Raw genomic sequence first — 27,446 nt, forward strand, 5'->3', positions numbered from 1 at the left:
GGTTAGTCGCAAGTGTTACAATCCGGTAATAAAGAACAAAGAACCCTGATTTCGACTCAGCCTGGTGTTTGTCTCACTCATTCATGAACAAAGCAGACCTAACAGTGGTAAAAGACTACGGGTAAAAACACGAAAAATAATCAAAATAGATGTGTAGCAAGGTATCAGAATCAGTTTATTGTCATGAGTTTCACGGTGCCAACATTCGGATTTGAACCATCTTATAACATTACTATGAAATAGTAATACTATAAAAATACTATAAAAAAAAAAGGCAAGGCCAGTGTTTTGGATTCATTGATTATTCAGGAATCTGATGGCAGTAGGGAAGAAGCTGGCCTTGTACTGCTGAGTGCTCGTCTTTCAGCTCCTGTACCTTTTTCCTGATGGTAGCAGAGTGAAGAGAGGGCTTCGCCCCTGGGTGGTGGGGGTCTTTGAGGATGAAGGCTGTTTTCTTAAGTCACCGCCTTATGTAGATGTCCTTGGTAGAGTGCCTGTGATCTCGCAGGCCGAGTTAACAAGCCTCTGGAATTTATTCTTCTCCTGAGTTGGCGCCTCTATACCAGGCTGTGATGCAACCAGCCAAAATGCTCTCCACAGTTCACCAGTACAAGTTTACAATAGTCTTTGATGATATACTGAATTTCCTTTGTGATTTCATCAACATGGAGGCTCCAGGAAAGATCCTTGGAGATGTTAACACCCAGGAATTTGAAGTTCTTGACCCTCTCCATTTCTGAGCCCTCAATAAGGACCAGATCATGTTCCCGGACTCCCTCCTGAAGACCATAATCATCTCCTTGGTTTTGCCGGCGTTGAGGGCAAGGTTGTTGTCGTTACATTATTCAACGAGCTGATCTATCTCCCTCTTGTACGCTTCTTCATTGCCGTTTGTGATTCTGCCAACAACTGTGGTGTCATTGACAAATTTGTAGATAGAATTGGAATTGTGCCTGGCCACACAGTCATGAGTATATAAAGAGTAGAGCAGTGGGCTAAGCACACATCCTTGGGGTGTGCCTGTTTTGATAATCATTTAGGAGGAGATGTTGTTTCCACTTCGTACTGACTGTGGTCTTCCAATGGGAAAGTCAAGGATCTGGTTGCAGAGGTGGGGAACAGAGGCCTAGAGTTTGTAGCTTATGGACCAACATTGAGGTAATAATGGTATTCAAGTCCAAGCGGTAATCAATGAAGAACAGCCGTAGGTATGAATTGCTGTTTACGAGGTGAGCCAGAGCTGAGTGGAGAGCCAGAGATATTCCATCTGCCATGGAACGATTGCGACAGTAAGCCAATTGAAGCGACCGTGACAATAGGCAAATTGCAGCTGGTCCAGATCTTTGCTTAGGTACGTGTTAATTCTGGCCATGACCAGCCTCTCAAAGCGTTTCATCAGACCCATTTTTGGCCTACTTCTGTTCCTACTTCCAATGTTCCTATGTTCCATCACCATCAAAGTTAGTTCTACTGGGCAGAAGTCATTGAGGCAGATCCCACTACTCTTCTTGGGTACCAGGATGATTGACACTGGTGGGAACCTCTGACTGCTGCAATGAGAGGTTGAAAATGTCTGAACACTCCGGTTAGTTGGTTGGCGCAGATTTTCAGCACCTGCCACGTATGCCGTCAGAGCCTGATGCCTTGTGAGAGTTCACTCTCTTGAATGATGTTCTGACATCACTCTCAGAGACAGATCACAGGGTCCTCAGCCTTTTCAGGAACTTTAGTAGACACTGTTTCGTTCTTCTCAAAGATGATGTTCAGCTAATCGGGTAATGAAGCAACTCAGCCATCTATAGTGTTCACCTTCACTTTGGAGGCCGTAATGGCCTGCCATAGCTGGTGTGTATCTTTCTTTGTCTCTAGCTTCCTCTGGAATTGGCACTTGGCTTCAGAGATGGCCTTCCACAGGTCATACCTGGACTTCTTGTAAAGATCCTGATCCCTGTCCTTAAGTACCCTTGTTCTCGCCCTCAGCAGGCTGTAAATTATCGGATTCATCCAGGGCTTCTGGTTGGGGAACACCCAGCATGTGCGCGTGGGCACACACTCATCCACACAGGTCTTGATGAAATCGGTGACACCTGCTGTTTATTCATTCAAGTCTACGGATGAGTTCTTGAATATGTTCCAGTCCACTGATTCAAAGCAGTCCTGCATTCGCTCCTCCTCTTCCTCCCCCCCACCCCTCCCCCCCCCGCCACCCCCCGTCATCACTGGTCCTGTGGGCTTCAGTCTCTGCTTGTTTGTGGAGAGTAGAAGTATAGCCAAGTGGTCAGATTTTTTTTGGAATATTTTATTTTAATTTTCATAGACTTGTAAAATTCAAACAAGTGATAAAATTTGTTTTTAAACATTCATGGAACATACAGAGTCTGCCAGGTGGTCAGACTTGCTGAAGTGCGGCTGGGATATGGCTCAGTAGGCATTCTTCATAGTGCCGTAGCAGTGGTCGAGTGCATTGGTTCCCTTGTTCTCGCATGTGACGTATTGGTGGTAGTTTGTCAGACTTCTTCAGGTTGGCCTGATTGAGGTCCCCCACAATGATCGGGAAGGCATCAGGATGTGCTGTCTCACGGCTGATAATCACGGTGCTCAGTCCCTCCAATGCCAGCAGGTAGAATTGGCAACACTTGATCACCAGATGTTCCAGGTCAGGGGAGCAGAACTGGGACATGGCCGTCACATCAGAGCACCACAATGAACAATCTTATAAGTATCAAACACAATGAGATTCGACAATATTAGTCAAACTGGAACAGATACATAATTCCTACATTAGAAAGGTTTCATTAACATTTATATGATAGCAAATATTTGTTGCAAAACACAAAGTTTGATGTGTGTGGAATGTATGTAGAATAGAAACAAATGATTTTGTAATAGCTTTGCTACAATAGAATTAGAAGTGATCCGGCTCACCATTGTAAAAACATTTACTCTCATCACAATGGTGCATTTCTCAATGACACCCAATACAACATCATAAAATTGAGGAAGAACCATCACAGTGTGTTGACGTCTCAGTAGCATACACCAGAAATGAGGTTACTTGAGCAGGAATGTTGTAAAACTCCAATAATACACGGGACAACATATCCCCCCCCCCCCCCCCCCAAAAGGTTTGCTTCCTGAAACAAAATCGGGGATTACGTTAGGGCAATTTCAAGATGGAGACAAAAATCATTTCAGATCTGCAGTATCACATTGGAAATTGGAGAAACATTGAATTAACTTCCATTGAATTTATCATGTTGAATCTCATAATGATGTTGATGTATTGCATTCGTTTAAACTGACCTATAAATCATTTACTGCTGATTGTCGTGTCAGTGTCCAACAATAGTTGGCCGGCATTGATGGATTCCAGTTGCCGATACTGCTTTTCCATGGTCACAACGTCCTGGTGAAACTTGTCACCATGTTCGTTATTGGCTACTCCAAGGAAGTCCAAGCGCGAAAGCACTTTTCAATGACATGTTGCAGTCATGCTTTTGGATGCTTGAAGCAGGTTGTCAATCAGCTGGATGTGGTTTGTTGCTCTGTAGTTGCCAAGGAAATTCTCAACAACATCTTTAAATGTCTTCCAAGCACGTCCAGGACTAAAAGAAAATTTGCATAGCACCTGTACTGGCTGGACTGACCAAAACAGATCGTTTTGTGGGCAATATACTGGTAGACATAAAATATGACAGGAAATCACAAAAACAACCCCAAATCCAAAAAAATACACTCATGAAGCAAAACCTTTGTTGTCCAGTGTAATTTGCTCATCTGATTGGAAATCCTGGTGGTTCGCCATTTAGCTCCTTTCTCACAATTCAGCTCACAGAGGCCTGTGTCGATGTTCCCTATAAAAGGAACAGGTGTCCCCCTTTAAAATTTTTTTATTTGGGCAGCACAGTTGGCGAAGTGGTTAGCACAACGCCGGTGATCGGGACCAGGTTTCAAATCCCACGCTGTCTGTAAGGAGTTTGCACGTTCTCCCTGTGTCTGCTCAGGTTTTCCCTGGGGGTTGCGGTTTCTCCCATGGTTCGAAATGTGCTGGGGGCATGGGTTAATTGGGTGGCATGGGGTCATGGGCCAAAATGGTCTGTTACCACGCTGTATGCTTAAATGTAATATTTAAAATTTAAATTTTCATTTTCAATAATTTTAGTGACGTTAAAATTGAAATTGCACTTTGAAAAATACAGAGTGTGTAAGGATATGTGCTAAAAGAATGTTGACAGGATTTCAAGGTTTGAGTTACAGGGAAAGGTTGTGCAGACTGGGGCTTTTTTCTTGGGAGCGTAGAAGATTGAGGGGGGACTTGATAGAGGTGTTTAAGATTTTAAAAGGGACAGACAGAGTAAACGTGGATAGGCTTTTTCAATTAAGAGTGGGGGAGATTCAAACTAGAGGACATGATTTAAGATTGAAGGGGGAAAATTATAAGGGGAACATGAGGGGAAATTTCTTTACGCAAAGGGTGGTAGGGATGTGGAATGAACTTCCGGCAGAGGTGGTTGAGGCGGGATCATTGGTTACATTTAAGGAAAGACTGGATAGTTACATGGAGAGGAGAGGACTAGAGGGGTATGGACCGGGTGCTGGTCAGTGGGACTAGGAGGGTGGGGATTTGTTACGGCATGGACTAGTAGGGCCGAACTGGCCTGTTCTGTGCTGTAAGTGGTTATATAGTTAAGTCAAAATAAAGGAAAAGAATACATATATTAAGTTACATCCAAGGAAATCACATTCTCAAACAACAGATTATATTATACTAATATTTTATTATATTAAAAAAAAATCTAAACCCTCTACCAAGAAAGCAGTTGTTTGGCAAAAAGAGGAAAAAATAATTCTTTATCAAAATAATACCTTAAGAGTCAACATCTCTAAATTCATAATCAAATCAAAAGATTATGGAAATAATACAAAAAAGACCCCACAGTGTTTGAAAATTTAAATCAGAGATTGAGCACCTAATCTTCTCTAAATTTAAACATGACATGACATCACATAACCATTGGGCATGAGTAGTGGAGCACGTCCCCCCATCAGAGCAACACTGGCCGCCAGCCATAAGTGACGTAAAAGCTAATACAAGTAGATCAGATACCGTTAAGATTATGCCACCCTCTCCAACAATTACCAAACAAGGCAGTTGAAAGATTAGGCTTAAAGTTAACTTTAAAAAGTACAGAAAAAAATTTGAAATACTTCTTTCCAGTATTTCTCCAGGCTCTGGCATGCACAAAACATATGAAATAGTGAAGCATCTCCGTCGTTGCATCTATCACAAAAAGGAGATACATCCACATAAAAACAAAATAATTTAACTTTGGTCATCTGAGCCCTATGTACAACATTAAACTCTATTAGGGAGTGGTTGGCACATGAAGATGAAGTATTAACCAGTTTGAAAAACCACTTTCCAAGTTTCTTCAGAAATTAAAAACTGCAAGTCCTCTTCCCAAGCTTTTTTTAATTTTACCTAAGGGAGCCTATCTCATTCCAAGCAACATGCCATAGATGTTAGATATGGAAACACTATAAAAAAGTTTTAAATTAAAAATTACATCTATTAAATTTTTATCAGTACTCAGGAAATGTATATAATTGAGATCATATAAAAAAATCTAATCTGTAAATAACGGAAAGATAAGTATTTGGTAATCTATGTCTAACTGACTGGTAGCTATTCAAAAGAAGCAAGACTTCCCTCAACAAATAAGTCTTTAAAACATTTAATGCCTCATCTACACCATTCTTTAAAAGCTAAATCAATCATGGAAGGTTTAAAGAAATAATTAGAAAAAAATAAGACTAGAAAGAGAAAATATCAATAAATCAAAATGTTTTCTAAATTGTACCATATCCTCAAAAATAACCACTGAGCTATCAATTAATTTATATAAATATATAGGAAATGAAGAAGGGAAATAATGGAAAAAACATTTAACAGAATTAAATTCCATATTGGACAGTCTTCATGATTAATTTAATATAGCCAAAACATAAGATTTGATTGCCCAATAATAGAACCTCAAATTTGGTAAGGTTAAACCTCCATTCTTTTAAGTTTTTGTAAATGGACTTTGTTTCAGGGAAGGATGTTTATTCTTCCATATACAAGAGGATAAGATTGAGTCGAAGGTGTCAAAAAGAGACTTAGGAATAAAAACAGGAAAAGCCTGAAAAAGGTATATAAATGTAGGTATTACATTCATTTTAATAGAGTTGATTCGACCAACCAATGAAAAAAGGGACAACCGATTTGATAAGGTCCTTCTCACATGTTTTAATAGAGTGAGAACATTTTCCTTAAATAGATTTTTATAATTGTTACACCCAAATATGTAAATTGATTTCTTACAATTTTAAAACGACGGTTAGAATTTACTGGTGGCAAATCATTCAAAGGAAAAAGTTCACTCGGAAGTAGATTTAACTTATAACCTGAAAATTGACTGAAATGAGAAATTACAGAGAAGGTAGAGGGCAAAGAAGTCTCAGGATTAGAAATAAATAACAGTAAGTCATCAGCATGAAGCAAAACTTTGTGAAGTTTGCCCTTCCCTGAGATGCCAATATTATCACTAGATAATGGTTCTAGAGCCAGGTCAAAAAGCAAAGGAGTTAAATGGCATCCTTGTCTAGTTCCACGCTAGAGCTTAAAAGGTTTAGAATTCTGAAAATTAATAAGAGCACAGGCAGAAGGGGATAAATATATCAACTTAATTCACTGAACAAAATCAGCCCCAAAGTTAAATTTTTCTAAGGTCTTAAATTTAAAAAAAATTATAGCAGCATTTAAACCCATGCTGCCCAATTACACCCAAATTAACTGTATGTTTTGGAGGGTGGGAGGAAACCGGACGGAGCACCTGGGGAAGCCCCACGGAGACACAGGGAGAACGTACAAACTCTTCAGACAGTGCCGGATTCAAACCAAATTTGCTGGCAGAGACTCCTTTAAAATCACCAGGTTTTGTTTCTTTGATCACCATAAGTTCACCTTGTTCACTGAAAATGTCATTAAACTACCGTGTAAGTGAATTAAAAGTAACTTGGAGTATCAAGAGAATTAAAAATCCATTGGTCCAAAACGACATTACCAAAATCCCAAAGATACTGGGTGATTGGACTTTCATGAATTTACAACAGAAGACTTGTCAGGAATAAAAGTAATATGGCCTACAATGAGGAAACACAGACGATGTACAGATTCCTAAATCACGCAAATATTACACAAAAGGATCAAACTTCACAACCAAAAAACATTACAGCAAATTAAGTACCCCAAAGTATCAATTAAAATCTAGAAAAACAACTAAATTTCACACAGCAAAACTACAAAAAAACAACTGGGTACTGATCAACTAAAACATACTGATTTAATAATCTTGAATGAGATACATAAAATAACTGAATCACTAGGCAGAACAGCACTGCCTTTTAAAGTGTCTTGGGATCCACTTAATTCAGCTGAGACAGCAGAAGAGTTCAATTCAATGACTCCATTGTAAAGATAGAGCCCTTGAGAACATCAACTTAAATTTCATCATGTATTTTATGTGGGAATTAAAATAACAACTTTAGAAGCGAAGTACGTACTAGACTTCTACAACGAGACTGTGTATACTATATTAATAGCTCTATTGATAGCACTCTCATTTCTTTGAATCAGAGTTGAGGATTGAAATCTCACTCCAGGGACTCTATATCAGAAATCTAGCCTGATTCTCCAGTTGAGAGCGCCACCATTCCCAATTCTGAAAGCATTTAAAAGGCTGTAAAGTGCTTTAAAATATCCTGAGAGCAGGAAAGGTGAGACATGAAGCAAATCTTCCTTTTAATTAAAATGTCTACTACAAACTTTAAGTTGCAAGCTGGAATATTGAGATCAAATCATAGATGAGGGAATAGGATTTCAGATTTATTCCCAGAATATATACTTGACATTACATAAAATTCTGAGATTCTTTTTCCTGTGAGAGGTACTTATTGGTAATGCAAAAACTATACTTTACGTACCGTACACAACTAAACAAATAAATAAATGTAAACAAAATGACTGCAATAGAGGAAAAAAAATCAATAACTTGCAAAAAAAAGTCCTAAAATGAATCTGCGTTAGTTGGTGAAGAGTATGGTGGTGGAGGGGAAGCAACTATTCCTGAACCTGGTGGAGTGAGCCTGAGGCTCCTATACCTCTTTCCTGATGGCAGCAGCGAGAATAGAGCGTGTGCTGGGTGGTGTGTATCCTTGTTGATTGCTGCTGCTCTCTGATGGTAGTGTTCCCTGCAGATGTTCTTGATGGAAGGGTTTTAGCTCTGATGTTCTGGGCTATGTCAATGACCTTTAGGTCTTTCGCTCAGGGGTATAGGTGTCCTCATACCAGACCATGATACAGCCGGTCAGCACACTTTCCACCACATATCTACAGAAATTTGCCAGGAATTCCAATGTTATACCAACCCTCTGCAAACTCTTGAGGAAGTAGAGGCACTGACATGCTTTCTTCACGATGCCATTAGTGTGCCGTATCCAGGAAAGATCCTCCAACATATTGTTACGAGCCCAAAGGACCCCAAAACCCAGCAGCAATAGACATTCACCAAGACAAGTGGCTTTCAAAACAAGTTATTTTTAATCAACTTTAAACATGAAAATAGAATCAAACATCAACTTAACTAACCCAAATTAACCCCCTTCTAATTCTAAGCGCACTTGTATGTAGTGCGTGTGTAAATTTAAGAAATGTTCTTTGGTTCACAGTTCCATCTCACTTTTCCTTCTGCTAAGTTCGCTGGTTGTAGGCAATCACCATACTGTGCACAGAATTTAACATGTATAAAGTTCACCAGGCTTGGTGCTTGAAAGGTAAATGTTTAACCCTCAGGAAGGTTCTTGTAGGGTTTGCAGAGAGAGATATTTGTTGCTCCAGGATTTTCACAACTGAGGTACCACCACTAGACACCTCAGGGTCTCGCTGATGAAACTTGCCCCATCAGGGGCAAGATGGTAACCTCCTTCTTCAAGCTACCACAGAGTTCCATTCCTTCCTCTATTTCAAGAGAAACATCAGACTTCCAGCCATCTACTGCTCTGGAACTTGCTTTCATCAGTTTCAAACAGTTTTCCCTGGATTGCACTTTTCAGTTACTTGTCAGTGTCCCACACACTCACTGACTGACTGAGCTGTTAACTCAACTCTCTCTCTCTCTCTTCCAACTCCAAAGAGAGCATGTGACTCATGTCTTGCAAAACCCCCACCTTCTCCAGCAAACAGGAGTTCTTCCTTCTGCTCCCATCTGTTGTTATCTTAGGTAAACAATCCAGGAGTGACCTTTCCATGAGCACTTTGCAGAAAGGGTACTGATAGGCAGCATGACTCCAACAAGACAATGGTCAAGCATTTTATGATGACCATTTAACATCTACTTGTGAAAGGTGCTTCCATTCTCCAGAGATCCTGCAATGTGAATTCTTCAGTCTTTCAAATAAGATAATGTGGAAATGTCTGTGACCTACTGTAAATCTTATAAATTCTCCCCAAATATTAATATTGTTACAATAGTGTCTCTCAAGAATGTAAATCCCCCCCCCCTGTGATCTCTGAAGTATATACCTCTGGTTTTCCCTTCCTGAAGTCAAGAAATAGCTCCTTGGTTTTGGAAAAATTGAGTGTGAGGTTGTTGTTGCACGATTCAAGCCAAGTGTTCCAATCTCCCTCATGTATGATGACTTAACGCCCCTATTTATACAACCCACTACATGGTATCATCAATTAATTTATAGATCGTGTTGTTGTCGTAGCATGTCACACATCATCAGTGTAAAGCAAGGAGAGCAGGGACCTAAGAACACAGCCCTATGGTCCTCCGATACTGATGGGGATTGTGGAGGAGGTGTTCTTACTGATCCATTAATCCATGATCCAATTACACAGCGAGACGCTGAGGATAGGAGTTGGAATGTAATGAGGATAGGAGTTGGAATGTCATGAGGATAGGAGTTGGAATGTCATGAGGATAGGAGTTGGAATGTCATGAGGATAGGAGTTGGAATGTCATGTACAAGTCATTGTTGAACCAATATGAAGAATTGTGTGCAATTTTGGTCACCAAACTGCAGAAAAGATGCTAATAAGATTGAAAAAGTAAAGAAAAAAACAGGACTTAAGGAGCGATTATTGGGTAAAATTGAATACTAGGCCTTTATTCCCTGGAGCATCAGAAAATAAGGGGTGATTTAATGCAAGTGGCATAGACGGGGTAAATGCGAGCTGGGTTTTTCCACTGAGGTTTGGTGAGACGACAACTAGAGGACATGGGTTAAGGGTGAAAGATGGCGAGCCTAAGGGGAACATGAGGGAGAACTTCATGCAGAGAATGGTATATTGGAAGAAGCTACCAGCTGAAATGGTGAATGTGTGTTCCATTTCAACATTTAAGTTTAGATAGGTGCACAGATGGGAGGGATATGTAGGGCTATGATCAAGGTGCAGGTCGATAGTACTTGGCGGAAAATTAGTTTGGTACAAACTAAATGGGCCAAGTGGACTGTTCCTGTGTGGCAGTATTCCATGATTCTACGACTGTGGTTCAAGACAAACCGACCCTCCAGCCTGGATAATAACTTACACAGCAATTATCCTGTTACGGCCAGTAAGAATGTAGTACTTTGAATGAGATTATCTCCGATTCTTCTCAGCTGAACTGAATTCCATGATTCAATGTTAATTTCCCTTTTCTTATCAATCCCTTGGATCCACCTTTGTGAAATTCTGAAATTTTCCTCACCCTCATGTTTCTTCCTTTGACCCAAAGGTACAATTCTCTCCAGAGTGATGACTGGAATTTTTAGCCATAAACAGGAATATTTGTTACTTGAAAACTATTATATACTTTTGAAAAAATGTATTTATAGTTTTGTATGCAGTACAATATAGAATTGTAGCCAAACGATACTTACAATTGTGAGAAATGAGTAAAACTGATATAAAAATATTAAGATGAAGAAATTAGTATGGATATATGTGTAATTTAAAAAAATAAATGGTTGTACAGTACATAAAAGTTATAAAAGGAAAAATAATACAGATATATGTGCAAAGCTACTGTGATAACTACCCTCACCCTCCAAAGAGAAAAGCAGGATATTAGTATTAAACCAACATGACAAGGTTTATCCATTAAGATTAAAAAAAAGTGGTGGTGGGGTGTAGAAGAGAAAACATTAGATATCCAAACCCATAATATAGTTCCCAAATTTTTAAGTATGTATCATACCCATTTCTAATATTATAAGTCACCTTTTCTAAAGGAATACAATTTTGCATCTCCCTCTTCCAACAATCAATTGCCAAGAAACTATTATATTTTTAAATAAATGTTGCCCATTGCTTGCTTTTTGTCACAACTTCTCATTTGTTTCTCAAACTCTTTATTTGCTCAAGTTTGTTTGTCTAAAATTCACTGTACGTGATGGGATCATAAACCTACTGATGCACAATCAATAACTCAAAGGACTAGAGGTATAGGATTAGAGACTTTGGTTTACAATAAACTTGAAGGTCATCCTGTGCTGTGACCCAGGCTTTCGAGGGAGGGGTTACGGAGTTGGAGCCTTTATACATGGTCAAGAGGGAGGACGCACAGGTACAGTCGCAGAACAGGGTGGAGCCAGATTCATGAAGGTACAGCAGTTCACCACACCTACCACATTGTTTTAAAACCCCATACAATTTACTATTTTTTTCACGTAATGAGAACTGATATATTGCCTAATCTGATCTACATACCTTCTGACCCACATCAACAAGAATTGAAAATGACTCAGTGGCATTTAGAAACAGTTATGACCTAGCCAATAACTCCCACCCTGTAAATGAATAAACTATCATGAGTATTTTGCTTTCATCCGAACGACTGCTCAGAACATACGCCACACATGGCATTGTTGGAAGGTGTTCTGTTGAAATTGCATAGCATTGTTCTCTTGCTGAGGAGCTAACAGCTGATTACAATTTCCTTTAATTTTACACCAGTTGAGTTTTCTTGTGAATATTCTAATTTTAAACAGTTTTGCACCCTGATTCTACCACTAACAAATGCAAGCAACACAGAATAAAAGTTGTAAATGCTATGCATTCATATTCCCAAAATCCCAGTAATTGATTCTGTCGTCATCACAAACCATTTGCCTGCATTCCTTGCTCATCCACACATTCTTCAGAAAATTAATCTTGGTCATTGTTGTGTGCTACGAGCCCAGAGGACCCCAAAACCCAGCAGCAATAGATATTCACCAAGACAAATGTTTACATAAACAAAAGTTGCTTCTAATTATCTTTAAACATGAAAACAAAAATCACATTTTAACTTATCACGATTAACTCAACTAACCTAACTTAACCCCCTTCTAATTCTAAGCGCATGTGTGTGTAAGTTCAGAAAGTTCTTTGGTATCACAGTTCAATCTCACTTCTCATTCTTCCAAGTTCACTGGTTGCAGGCAATTCTTATACTGTGCACAGAATTTAACATTTATGAAGTTCACCAGGCTTTGGTGCTTGAAAGGTTACCACTCAGGCAAGTTCTTGTCGGTTTTCAGAGAGATTTGTTGTTCATGGACATAAACTGATCTCTTCTAATCAGCCATGTCAGTCTCTTGCTGACGAAAGTTGCCCCATCAGGGTTCTCCAGATGATAAACTCTTTCTTTCAAGTCACCAGAGTTCCTTTTTGTTTCTCTTATTTCAAGTGAAACATTAGGCAGCCAGTCCTCTCCTCTTGCATGAACCATAAGGGCTTTGACCAGGTTGAACTAAGCACTCACAACTTGTCTTCCAAATGGGGATTTTCCACAAGCTTTCCAGCTTGTCCTGTTCCAGTCCCAGCTGCTGCTGACTGTAAAACTGCAGAACTGAATTCTCTCTCTCTCTCTCTCTCACACCAGAGAAAAAGCTGTTCAACTCTCTCTGCTTGCAAAAACCACATGAACCCCTTAGAACAGCAAGCTGCACTCCCAGACAGCCTGTGGCTCCGAACTACTCCTCCAATTTCTTTCATCTGTTACTTTTCAAAACAACAATCCATTAGTGAAGTCTCTTGGGCACTCCCCAAAGCTTTTGCAAAGGACCCCAGGAGCTACCCTGTCTGGCTTGAGCAGAGCTCAACTATTTTAAATGATATGTGTTTTGAAGTGTTTGTATGTTACCTACACTTAAAAAAAACCTGTCCCAATTTATCTCCCAAAAACATATCTATATAGAATACAAGCACAACATAATCTGTTAGTTGTCCCATAAATCCAATCTACGATTTAATAGAAAAATAATATCAAAGAAGCTAAAATTTATTCTTCAATAGCACCCACTGCATTTACCAATAACATTCTCTGCTTCAATAGCACCAAATGAGGAAGTCAACATTTCTTTTCCTCGGCCAGTGAAACAATTAACTCAAACTTTTAGATTTTTCCAAGCCAGGTAAATTCAACACCAAGATATCTACTTGCCAAAAGGAAGAGATTTTTAAATACAAGGAGTTGACAAATGCTGGTGTGTTAAGTGCAAACAGATAAATGAAATGCATTAAACATCCAGAAATGGATAAATAATTCAAACATTTCAAAATTAGTTTCAGTGCAAGTCCATAATTTTAACTCTTGGAATCCAAAATTCAAACACACATGATTCTTAATGGAAGGTCAAACTAATGCAACCACACACACACACACACACCTCAGAAATATTTCAATTGATTCTATGTAGCCAAAGCTAATGCCAAAACTTTTTTTTTCTAAAAAAAAGTTATCCATTCTCATCTTCTGCAGAATTAAAGCATCTTGAAAAACAACCTGTTTCTCTCGTAACAACCTCATTTGGTTCATTGAGCAAAATAATAAAATATTTCTAGAAACAAATCAAATACCAAGGACCTTTAAGATCAATTAGCTAAGCAAAGGACTTACCTGTCCACAAGTTTCTTTGCAAATCCAAAATCTGTCAGCACTATATGACCATCTTTGTCCAGTAAAATATTTTCAGGTTTTAAATCTCTATAGACAATATCTTTGGCATGTAGATACTCCATTGCACACACAATCTCTGCAGAGTAAAAGAGTCCAGTACTATTGTTGAAACGTCCCAAGTTACGCAAGTAAGAAAACAGTTCACCTCCAGGCACATATTCCATCAACATATATAAAAAACATTCGTCATGATGTGTCCAGTACCTACAATTGAAAAGTAACAAAAGGTTATATTAGGAGGAGCACGATCATTGGGCAAAACCAGTGATTTATCGTGAAAAGTAAAGCAAATTACAAAATGAAGCACCCAAATATATAGGGATCAAAATATCCATATTTAATTTTATTACAAATCAGTGGCGTTGAGCAAATTTTTTTGAAAAAAATGACTTTGTTGGAAATAGTGGCATGTCATGTTTTGCTTCATCGCTCATTAGAGATGGTTTATTTAGGACAGAGTTGAAATGCTTAGCCCTGCTCTCTTAAGATCTGCTTTTTGGAGATCAGAATCAGAATTTATTGTCACAAACAAGTTATGAAATTCGGTGTTTTGCGACAGTGTCGTAGTGCAAACATTCACTATGACTATCTTTCAACATTACTATAAATTTATTAAAAAGTACTGCACGAAGAGTAAGGCAGTGTCTTTGGTTCATTGATTACAGATAGTCCCCCGACTTACGATCGTAAGTGGGACCAAAAGATTGGTTGTATCTCGGGTTGGTCGGGGACCTCGGGCTGCTGACGGGGAACAGGGAGCTGGGGACTTTGAGCTGCTGCTGGGAGCGGGAACTTTTAATACAAAATATGTATTTATACAGTAGTTTTAATAAAGTTTTTTAAATTTTCAGTCACGTGCAGGTGGATGTAACTCGCGTAGGTAGGAAGTTGAGGACTACCTGTATTCAGGTTCAATGATTTATTCAGATGACCATCAGTCCAACTGCACTTAGGAGGGAAGAACCACCAGAGAGCTGAGGAGGACACAGATTTTAGAGTAGCATGGAAGCTTTCTGTCTTTCAATTTAGCACAGCTCTGCATTTCATTTTCCTCATCACTGAACCACAGATCCTGCATTTTGCAGAGCATTATTTGGACCCTTTGTGAATTGTGGAAAAGGCATCCTCTTTGGAAATCAATGTAGGGACATTCTGGTATGATCTATGAAATTTGTGTTTTATACCAAACAGAGACTTGATTTCCTCATCATTTTCAAGACTTCCAATCCAGAGGAAAGGCTACAATATGGAAAATTCCAACAAATATGTGGTAGAAGTCTGGTATGGGGACACCAACACTCCTGAGTGACAGCCCTGCAAAAGGTAGTGGACACAGCCAAGGGCATCAAGGGTAAAACCCTCCCCACCATTGAGAAAATCTACAGGGAATGTTATCATCAAAGAGCAGAAGCAATCATCAAGAATCCACACCACCCAGCAAACGTGCTGTTCTCTCTGGTATCATCAGGAAAGAGGTGTAGGTTCCTCAAGACTCGAGTCAAAAGGTTCAGGAACAGCTACTACCCCTCCACCAAACTCCTCAACAACAAATACAATCAGGGACTTATTTAAGGACTCTAACTTTTGCACTTTATTGATTTTTTCTTCTTCTCTGTATTGCACTTTGTTCACATTTCTTTATTTGTACGTTGATTCAGGGGGTTTTTTTTGCACTGCCAATAAGTGGTAATTCTAATTCACCTGCAGGAAAAAGAATCCCAGGGTTGTATGTGATATCACGTATGGTCTCCGACAATAAATCTGAAATCTGACGTTCAATGCAAAGACTATTGCATAACTGGAGAACCACAGAATAGACATTTAAAACTCAGTCCAAAGATTTTAAATAAAATTCAGATGTGCTAAACAAATTGGTTTAGAACTTGGTTTGTTGGTTAAATGGAAGTGCCCTCCGGGCCTGCTGTTTAGTAGCCAAGGTATCTGCGGGAACTGCAATCAATCTCTATTTTGCATAATACATTTTTATCATCCAAAGTTCTGCATTTTAAATTCAGTAAATTTATTCCTGTCAACGGAGATTGAAATGGAGTTCAGAGTCCAGGAAATTAATTCAATTTTAAGTTTTATTAACCCTCAATAATGTACATTGCAAAAGTAGATAAAGAAAATACTATAACCCCATGCCTAAAATATAGATGCTTTTATCTTTAAGTAGGCAAAATCATACACCTTACTTACAGTTTTATAAGAAATGGATGATGTATTTCTGTTAATATGCTTTTCTCGTTGTGAACATGCTGCTCCTGTTTAAGGCGAATTATGTCAGGAATGCTCATCACTTTCAAAGCACGATACCCTCTGGTCTTTTTGTCTTTGACCAGCAGAACTCGTCCAAAGGTTCCAGTCCCTACAAAACCAGAGGTTGTGGGGGTGGGGTGGGGGGAGGGGGAGAAATCAGTCATTAACAATGTAATCATACACACCAAATGACCTGAACTTCTCAGGTTCCTTAAAATCCATAACTATTAAGGTTTTTTTAAATTTTTCAACAGGCTCTTAGAACTTCCCAGAACTTAGAAGCCTTGCGTAACTTTTAAGCTTACAAATTGGAGCTATTTGATTTGTTGGTGGAGTATTTGATGATTTCCAGTGGCTGGTTGAACTCAACAGCAACTTATAACATTCATCACTAAAAAATCCACACCAATGCCACATACGTATCACCTACGCTCATCAGTTATTTATGTAACTGTTAATTATGCGCTTTGCTACATGAATCTAATTTGTACTGTACTTAACGGTTTGCAATATTGTAATATATACAGTATATTGTTAGGTCTGCTTTGTTCATGAATGAGTGAGACAAACACCAGGCTGAGTCGAAATCAGGGTTCTTTGTTCTTTATTACCGGATTGTAACACTTGCAACTAACCATGTTAGTCGGAGAATGCATTCTGCCGTTATCAGCAAAATGGTGATTTTTTATACCCTTGGATACGTGCTTAGAACATCATCATATCATTACTTGTCCAATGACTAAAACTGTTGCTATCCTTTCCCTGCTAGCTTCCTGCCTCTCAATCCATCAATGTCTCTCTTATCTTGTAAGTACAAGGATGCATTCACATCTTGTTACAGCCCTGTACATTCCCATCTCATGATGTTTTACCTAACAGGAGTACAAGGACACCTCCCCTTCTTGTTACTGCCCTGTACAGGGTAACTCCCTACACATTCCCATCTCATGATGTTTTACCTTACAATATCAAATACTTTTCTGACCAAAGTTACGCAGAATATATTACACAGAAATCAAACATTCAGCACAACTTGTGAATTTCACATTTCAGGCGACACAGAAGCCTTCTCTCATCAACAATACCCGAACTGAGGATTATACTGTTCTCCCTTCAAGTGAATCTTATACTATTCAAGTACTCTCCTGCAGGAGCAAGTTCCACTTTTTTGTTTTCCTCAAAAGATTTCTTCTGAATTTCCAACTGGATTCCTTGGTGAATATTATAATAATTAGCTCTGGATATACACTTCCTCCTCAGTGAAACATTTATTCCGCATCCATTCTTTCAAGACCTAATTACGATTATTGTCATAGACATTGTACAATGTATGCCCCCCCAACCCCATTTTCTTTTAACCTCACATAACATACTGTATATGCTAGCGTATAAGACTATTCTATACAAGACAACCCCAGAATTTCCACTTAAATCTAGGTTTTGAGCTTTACTTGCTGTTTAAGATTACTCCAAATATGACACTTACCATTGACCGGTGCCCAGAAAAGGTTTAAATGTTATTAGCATATTTTAAAATAAAATACTCTTGGCTCCTTTCGTAGGCCATTTCAAGCTTGCGCAGAGCTGATGGCAGTCAGACTGGGCAGATGAACCCCAGCGGAGAGACTTCGCTGAGAAGGTTCGCATTGTATACCTGACACGGGGGATCATTTTTAGATTTCCAGGATTTTTTTTTCCCAATTTTCATAAACCAAAATCAACATGCCCCAGCATCTTGCCCTAGATGCACTCAGAAGTAAACCATGAAAGTCTGCAGACACCGTGGTGGAAGTAAAGACACAATGATGGAGAAACTCAGCAGATGAAACAGTGGACTTTATAGAGCAAAGATAAAGCTTTTGATGAAGGTTTAATCCCTTCATCAAAGTATGGGAAAATGTCAGAAGGCATCTGAACAAAAAGGATGGGGGGAGGAGGGGGGAAAGAGAATGGTCCCAAAGGCAGGAGGTAGTAGGTGGAGAATGGAGGGAAGACACAGCAGAAAGCAGGGTGAAGTGAATAGAGGGGGAAGTGAATAGAGAGGGAAGGGAAAGAAGACAGGGAGAAGGGAAGGGAGGAAGAAAGGAGAGTAGATTAGTAGAAACCAGAGAAGTCTATGTTAATAACATCCAGCTGGAGAGGGCCCAGATGGAAAATCAGGTGCTGTTCTTCTAATTTGGTGGGATAGTACACGTCAATGGACAGACATGCGAATATGGGAGTGGGACACAAAACTAAAATGGGTGGGAGATATCTGTCACTGATGCGGTCAGAGGGAAGGTGCTCAGCGAAGCGATCTCCCAGTCTCTTCGATGTAGAGAAGGCCATAAAGGGAGCAACAGATGCAGTAAATCACCCCTGAAATGTTGCTTCACTTGAAAGACCTGTTCAGGACCCTGGACTGTGAAGAAGGAGGAAGTGTGGACGCAAGTATGGCACCTCCTACGGCCACAGGAGAAGGTGCTGGAAGGGGTGATTAGTGGGGAGGGATGAGTGCCCAAGGGAGTTACGGAGAGGGCAGTCCCTACGGAAGGCAGAGAGGGCAGGAGAGGGTTAGATATGTCTGGTAGTGGGATCCTGTTGCAAGTGCCAGAAATTTGGGAGGATAATGTGTGGGACGTGGAGGCTGGTTGGGTGGTCGGCAAGGACAAGAGGAATCCTATGTTTGTGCATCTAGGGGCAGATGAGCTAGAAATGGAGGAGATGTAGGTGAGGGCTAAGTTGATAGTGGAAGAGGGAAATCCACACTTGTGAAAGGCAGACATTTCAGATGAGGTGGATTGGAAGAACTCATCATGGGAACTAATTACACTCTGTTGGCTCTGAAGGGAGGGTGATGTCATTTGTGTGTCTGTCACCACACTCCCAATTCCCTGCAGGATTCAAGGCAGCTACCATCATCCCAATACTCTAGAGAGCAATGGTAACTGGTCGAAATTACTTTAATGCGCAATGCTGGAGAAACTCAGCAGGTCAAAAAGCGTACTTCACATGGCGAAGATAAAGAAGATATCCAAACATTTGAGACCTGAGCCCTTCAACAAGGTGTGAGCAAAAAGCAGGCAGGTACCTGAATAAAATGGTTGGGGTAGGGGCAGGGGAGGAGCGCAGACCCACAGGGAAGAGGCACCTCATGCCCTGTCTGTTGACGCACCTGCAGCTCCCAGTGATCTTGTTAGTCTCCCCAGAATGCAGTGAGCTGGAGTGGAAGCAAGTCATTCTTGATCCACAAAGAGAGAAGGAAGTGAGAGGCAAGTAAAAAAGGAATTTAAATGTTCTTTCATGTCATCTGACAACTCACGTTTTATTTGCTGCTGCCAATCACATGCAAATACAACATGATACGGAGCGCAATTTAAAAAAAAATAATATTTTATTTATATTTTCACACAAGCTTGTACAGCCATATTCAGGGTCATGCCAACAATGGCAGTTCACATTCAAAATTACATATATTCATTTTCTTTATGACTATATATACACAAGCCCGTGTCGCTACCAACCCCCTTCCCCTCCACATATAGAACAAGACGACTCACTCAAACTTCGACCAGCAACAACAAAACTTTAACACCAGGAAAATAAATAAGTGGCAGGGATTGTCGCAGCTCAGTGGGTGGCCTCTGGGCCATTGTTCATACCTGACTTTCCTTGATCAGGATCAGTGCGAAGGAGAGGAAGCCGCAGCAAGGAACGGGGAAGCCAATCAACCGCTACGTGCCTATGTAGTGCATATATAGCTGCCAGACCTTATGAAAGGTATCATATTGGTTTCTCAGGTTACAAGTTATTTTCTCCAGGGGAGCGCAGCTCTGCATTTCCTTGTTCATCGCTCGAAACTAAGACTAGAGTCGTACTTCCAAGTTGTCGCAATGCACTTCCTAGCCACTGACAATGCGATTAACACACTGGATTTGAAATTTGGACAGCTTATTTGTAAGCCTTATGTCCATTATGTTTCCCAACAGGAACAACTCTGGGTCCTGCAGGAATCATTTACCTATGATTTTCTCTAGGACTTGGCACCTTCCCTCTGACCTTGGCACATGACCAGGTTGAGTGCATGAATATCCCCGTTGCCAAGCCGCATGTGAAACATTGGTCTGATGGTTCTGGTTTTGAACCATTTTCTCCAGCATTAGATACAGTTGGTGCAAGAAATTATACTGCACCAACCTGTAACTTGCATCGTTGACCGTGGTCATGCTGTCCCGGCATAAGTCGGAGCAGCATCCCTCATCAATTACAATACCCAAGTCCGACTCCCATCTTTCTCTCAATTTATGGAGTCCTGGTTTGGGTCCATCCAACTGGAGCATGAAATACATTGCAGAAATGAATTTCTTTCCACTCCTCCTTCAAATCATGGTCACTGTGGCATTCCATCGAGAGAGGGCCATACTTGGACCCAATACGTCCTGTAAAAAAGATTTGAAGATAGCAAATTTGGTAAATCATATTTATTTTTGAGTTGCTCAAATGACATTAATTGCCCCTGCTCGTAAAGGTTCTCTATGCACCTGATGCCATTACGGTGCCAGGTGCCCAGGATCTTGTTACCTAACATTAACGGTATTAATTTATTAGGAGTCGGGGACATTTTTGGGGACAGCCCCACTTATAAATATTTGTTAATTTTGTTCCAGATATTAATCATTCATTTTAATATGCGGCTGCCCTTCTTTCCTGACAGCAATTTAGCGTCCCAATTATAAATAAAGTCCTCTGTCATCCTCTCACCCACCAGGTGCAGATCAATTTGTGCCCAGGATGGTATACATCCTCCCTGGAAGAGAGAGGCGATGTATCTCAATTCGGATGCCCAATAATATTTTTTAAAGTTTGGCATCCTCAATCAGCCCAGACTGTAGTCCCACGTTAATTTTTCCATAGAGACCTTTGCCACCTTACTATTCCAGAGAAACATTCTGACCTGGTGTAGCAGCCGTTTGAAGAAACCCCAGAGCAACGGCACAGGTAATGTCTGAAAAAGATACTGGAATCTTGGCAACACATTCATTTTGATGTAGTTAACCCTGCTCACTAATGTTATGGGCAGGGACATCCATCTATTTAAATCCTCCTCGACTCTCTCCAGTAAGGGGGGGTGTGTAATTTAACTTGTATAAATTGTTCAAGTTGCCATCAATATTAACTCCTAGGTATTTGATTGCCTCTTGTGGCCATTTTAAATTGCTATTTACTTTAAGTTGCCTATAATTCCCAACGGTGAGTGGCATCACCTCACCTTTTCCCCAAATGATCTTATACCCAGAGAGATTCCCATAGCCCTCCAATACCATGTGCAGTCAAGGCAAAGAAGTCACAGGGTCTGTCAGATATATCAGCACGTCATCAGTAAATAAGTTGATTTTGTGCTCCTACTGGCCCACTCTATAATCTTTAATGTCTGGATCCTGGCAAATGGCCTCAGCCAGTGGTTCCATCGTTAGCATAAAGAGAGCCAGTGATAGCAAGCATACTTGTTTACTAGATCTAATAAGTGGGAAAACTGAAGAGATGTGTCCATTGATCATAACCTTTGCCTTGGGCAAATCCAATTTTAAAAAGTTGACCCTAACCCCACCTTCTTCAGCACTTTAAATAAAAATTCCCACTCCAGTCTATCAAAAGCCTTCTCTGCATCCAAGGAAACAGCCAATCCCTTCTCATTTCCATTTGTGCCAGATGCATTACACTCAACAGTCCGCCAATGTTATCCGCTGCTTGCATCTCCTGCACAAAGCCTGCCTAGACTTTGTTTATTTATTTTGGTAAATGCAATGCCAATCTGTATGCCAGGGCCTTAGAAAGGATCTTATAATCAGTATTCAGCAGGGAAATTGGTTTATAAGAAGGCTGCAAGAGCGGATCTTTACCCTTTAAGATCGTCGTAACAATCAACATTGTGAAAGATTCCAGGATGGTCCGTGGTTCCTTTGCCTGCTCCATCACCTCCATAAACAGAGGCATTAGTAAATCCTTAAATTCTTGATAGAACTTAGGTGGGAATCCGTCCTCCCCCAGAGGCTTGCCAACTTGTAGCACACTCAATGCTTTTCCCAGCTCTTCCTCTGTAAGAGGAAGGTATAGTCCCTCCTGCTCCTCCGGGCTTAAATTTGGGAGATCTAATCTTGCCAGAAACTCATCCATTCAAATAGAATCCCCAGTCAATTCAGATTTATACAGTCCTTCATAAAATTCTCTGAAGGTCTCATTAGTTTCCTTTGGTTTATACAAGATCTGGCCATTCCCTGCTTGTATTGCATTGATTGTTCTAGAAGCTTGTTCTGCCCTTAACTGCCAGATGAGGGCCCTGTGAGCTCTTTCCTCCAACTCGTAATACTTTTACCTCGACCTCATAATACTATACGTCTGAAGAGTATTATATTCGAATTTCTTTTTGTAGAAGGTCTATAATGGTCCTCTAAGCTGGATTTCTGAAAATCCTTCTCTAATTGGGTAACATCCTTTTCCAATTCCTCCACCTCCCTCATATAATTTTTCTTGACCGGCTTTGTGTACGCAATTATCTGGCCTCTAAAGTATGCCTTAAGGGTGTCACACAGAAGGAATTTATCTGTAATAGAGGAGTAGTTGGCTCTTATGAAACTACAAAACTCGGGCTTTTTCCAACAACAGTGTTAAGATGCCACCAATATACGGTGTCCTGTTTATCTGGCATTTCTATAGTCAAAACCGGGGGAAGTGGTCTGAGAGAATCCTTGCCCCATACTCTGCTTCCATGATCCTACCCTCTATATGGGCTGAAGCCAGAAAAAAATCTATTCTAAAGTAGGAATCATGTTGCTTTAAGTAATATGACTAATATCCCTCTCTTGAATGCTTTTTTCCACCACGCATCTATCAAATTCAGCTCTCTCATGCAGTCAATGGTGGCTTTGGCCGCTCTAGTGCGAGCTATTCATTTTGTGGATTTATCCAGCACCGGATCCAGACATGGATTAAAGTCACCCCCCATTAGAATATGTTCATTTGTCCTGTATAAATTTTTCAGCATCGTAATGGGGGCATAGACACTCACTAGGGTCCAGGATTCTGTTTGTAATCACCCTTTGCGCCTGCACTGAACACTCTTCCCCACTAGAATTGCTACCTCCCTTGCCTTTGAGCCAAATGAGGAGGATATGACCAGACCCTTTTTAGCTTCTGATGCTCCCACTCTGTTAAATGCGTCTCTTGGAGGAAGGCCAGGTCTATCCCCATCTTTTTAATGTCCACCAAAACCCTATTTTGTTTCACTTCCCATTTAAGCAATTAACATTGAAAGTAGCATACTACACTTTTAGCCATTACACCAGGGCTCCCTCACTAAATGTTTTCCCTCCACCGCCACACCCCCATTGCTCCACTCCATCCAAGCCGCGACAGGCCACAAATCCATTCGCCCACACATTCATACCCACTCACAACTTTAACCCTCCAAATACTAAAAAGGGAACACATACCCCATACACTTCATACATAAATCTCATCCACCCTCTGCTCACACCTCTGGCAGTCACTCTACTCCTCTCACTACCATTACCCCTTACCATGCAGTCACCATGACTCTCCATTCTCACCCTCAGTACCTTCCACCCGTCCAGTCCCAGAACCCCCCCAGACCCTTACATATAACATCTTTTATCATCATTTTTAAAAAAATCATAAAACAGCCAAAAGCCCATTCTTTATAATAATACAGAAGTCCAAGTCCTCCCAATGCTGGCTTAGGGATTGGGGCTCTTAAGGCTCTTTCTATTTTAATGGGAGTTTCCAGAGCCTCCTTTCCAAGTACTTCGGGGATCCATTTTGTTAGGTACTCTGTAAGACTCCCCCCCCCCTCCCCCACCTCAGAATTTTCTTTCAATCCCACTATTTTAACGTTGCAGCATTTTGTGAAGTTCTTCATGAAGTCCAACTTCCCCAAACCTCATCTCTTTTTTTGAGGAGACCATTAATTTCTTGCTCCATTGTGGCAGTTCTGTCTTCCCCTGCCCCGAATCTCTCCTCTACCTCTGTCACCCTGCCTGTTATATTCACCAGGGCCCCCTCCATCCTAATTTTTCTGACATGTCTCTGGCCCTGCTGTCTAGTACCTTCTCCAACCTATTTTCCATTTGGGTATTTTGTAAAATGTCTCTTAAGGAGGGCTCCGGGCCCTCCTCCTCCCTTTTCTGTAGCAGCCCGGCCTTCCAGCTTCTCCTGACCTCGTGGCTCAGACCCTCGCACACTCGACCGCTGCCATTACCACCATCCCGTTCGCCCTGCTGACCCTCGTCTCTGGCTTGACAACCCTCATGATTGCCGCGATAGTTGTCCTGGTCGACCACCTCCGCAGCCACATCGGAGCTCAATTGTCCCGAGCTTACGCTGGCTCCACTCGAGCCCGCTGCTTTCTGACTCGACACATCGCTAGCAGACCTCGGCCTTGGGGAGACCGCTGCTTGGCGTGCGGACTCGTGTGCTGTGAGGGAGAGGCAGTTGTCCCCCCTCACTCCTGTTCACCTGCTCCAAGGATCTTACCGCCTTCTCTGCCACTCAGAACCACTCCGGGCAGAGCCTGTTAGTGGAACTCCCGTTGGTTCTGAGGTCGGGGGGTGGGGGTTGCGTCCTCCTCGATGGCTCTTGGGTCGGCACCATCATTACTCCCGACACAAAGCATCTCCACTTGCCTCAGATTCTTGTCGGGCCACCCATTTCCTCGCTGTATTTTTGGTTTTTTTGTTGATTGAAGCTTCCTCATCCTCCTCTTGTTTTCAGACAGGATGGTTTTTTTTTATCCTGGATTTTGAATTTTTAATGCTGTTTTCTGGTCTAGGTCTGGGAGCTCTTAGGATCTGCAACCTCCTAGACTCTCACCATCACGTGACCCTCAATATTGAGTGCAACCTGGAATTTGCCAGAAAATGACAGCAGTTCTGTGCCAAACTTCTGTCACTGAGAGCGCAAGTTTGAGTCTCGCATGAAGGCTGGAGTCTGTAACTTGTGGCTGATTCTCAGCCAGTGATTTGCCATCTGTACACTTATTGGATTCATCGCATGGTTCAGCAGCAGAGCATGAAACGTGCAGCAATTCTCCAGATGTCATGCTCAAAAACACCCATAGTCTCCACAGCTGCCTGTAGCAGCAAATTCCAGAGGTTCACCACTCTCTGGCTGAAGAAATTCTTCTGCATATTTGTTTTAAATGGTGACCTTCTTGTCTTCGACTCCTCTATCCGAGGAAGTAACTCACATCTACTCTGTCCAGGTTGTTCAACATTCAAAATGTCCCCTCTCATTCTTCTGAACTCCAAACAGTACAGTCCATGAGCCATCAAACATTCCTCATACGTTAATTCCTTCAATCCAGAATCATTCTTGTGAATCTACTCTAATCACTCTCCAATGCCACCACATCCTTCCTTAAATAAAGAGCCCGTACTCCCAAGTGAGACCTTACCAGTGCCTTAGAGTGTCTCAACATCACATCCCTGCTCTTATATCCTATTCTTCTAGATATAAGTGCCAACACTGCATTTGCCTTCTTCTCTATCGACTCAACCTGGAGGTTAACCTTTAGGGTATTCTGCATGAGGACTCCCAAATCCCTTCGCACCTCCAAATTTTGAATGATTTCCCCATCCAAATAGTCTGCCCTTTTATTCCTTCTACAAAAGTGCATGACCGTACACTTGCCAACATTATACTCTTTTTATTTTTTTCATTTTTTTGTAACTGCTAGAAAAGAAAAACTCATGGCATCAATACAAGTACTGGACATTTCCCAAATCTTGAAAATGTTCTTTTGTCTTTCAATTTCAACAGTGGACAGGTTGTTACAAGAGGGTTCTGTCAACAGAGCTGACAAGAACATGGTGGAGATCTTTGAGATTTTAGCTACTGATATCACTAATGTCCTGGCCTATCCACATTGACGTAACAGCCAAGAAAGAAGACCAATGTCTCTATTTCCTCAGATGCCAAGAAAAAGCACTTTCCCAATATCTTTACCAATTTTCTGAGTGCACCATAGAAAGTATCCCGTCCAGTTGTGAGATTTACTTTGCCAAGATCAAAAAAAAACCTGAACACAGCTACGAAACAAGCTTCTGTTTAAACATTTCTGAGCCCCTCGATAAAAAGTTCACAAACTAAAAGACCATCAAACCCCAAATACACTCTTCCCTTCACCCACCGCCCCCCCATCCCACCCCAAAATCAGGAAGAAAGTATAATATGTTTGAAAACCCGCACCACCTGATTAAAGTACAGGTTCTTCAAGGTCAGCTGATTAGTGAAGCTATGCTGCCCTTGCATTGTTTTTTAGCTGAACTTTTTTACTCTGTAACACAAAACACTGTACTTTTAGAACAGAATGATCTGGGAAAACAGATTCATTGTAGGGTTACATTGTAGGAAAGACTGGGATCTCCAGGCAACTATATAGGAAGTTAGTTGCTACATTCATAATTCCCTGAAAGTGGTGTCACGGGTAGATAGGGTTGTAAAGAGAGCTTTTTGCATATTGGCCTTCATAAATCAAAGTATTGAGTATAGGAGTTAGATGCTATGGTAATGTAGTACAAGACATTGGGGAGTCCAAATTTGGAGAACTGTGTGAAGATGTGGTCACCTAACTACAGGAAAGATATCAGTAAGATTGAAAGAGTGCAGACGATCAACTAGGATGTTGCCCAAACTGTTCTAACGCAATCCTCAGTGTCCTACCATTTACTGTGTATGCCCTTTCTTTGTTTGGCCTTCGTCAAATTCATATGCATTTTTCAACCCATTTTTCCAATTTGGTCCAGATCGTTTTGCAATATGATAGAGGTATTTAAAATGGTGAGGTAGGCTTTTCCCACTGAGGGTAGGTGAGATATAAACCAGAGGACATGGGTTAAGGGTGAAAGGGGTAAAAGGTTTGGGGGAACACAATCGAAAATTTCTTCACAAAGTGGTGGGAGTGTGGAACGAGCTTCCAGCTGAAGTGGTGAATGCAGGCTCAATTTTAACATTTAAAGAAGAATTTGGACAGATACATGGATAGAAGCAGTATGGAGGGCTAGGGACTGAATGCAGGTCAGTGGCACTGGGCAGAAAAATAAATCCACACAGACTAGAATGGTCGGAGGGCCTCTTTCTGTGTTGTAATGTTTTATGGTTTGG

The 27,446-nt window shown here is 40.9% G+C and overlaps 1 protein-coding gene across 5 annotated transcripts in view; it reads right to left on the reverse strand.

Annotated features, from left to right (window-relative positions):
• The window catches only part of prkx (protein kinase X-linked), a 185,041-nt gene that overhangs the window by 50,942 nt on the left and 106,653 nt on the right, over window positions 1-27,446 (reverse strand). For all 5 annotated transcript variants that reach the window (XM_069892057.1, XM_069892056.1, XM_069892055.1 and 2 more), the window contains exons 2-3: window positions 16,230-16,398; window positions 13,971-14,234 (exon numbers count right to left, since the gene is read on the reverse strand). In XM_069892057.1, coding sequence (XP_069748158.1) covers window positions 13,971-14,234; window positions 16,230-16,398 — 433 coding nt within the window. The remainder of the gene's footprint in view (window positions 1-13,970; window positions 14,235-16,229; window positions 16,399-27,446) is intronic.

The sequence above is a fragment of the Narcine bancroftii genome, chromosome 7 (assembly GCF_036971445.1).
Source record: "Narcine bancroftii isolate sNarBan1 chromosome 7, sNarBan1.hap1, whole genome shotgun sequence".
Lineage (NCBI taxonomy): Eukaryota > Metazoa > Chordata > Chondrichthyes > Torpediniformes > Narcinidae > Narcine > Narcine bancroftii.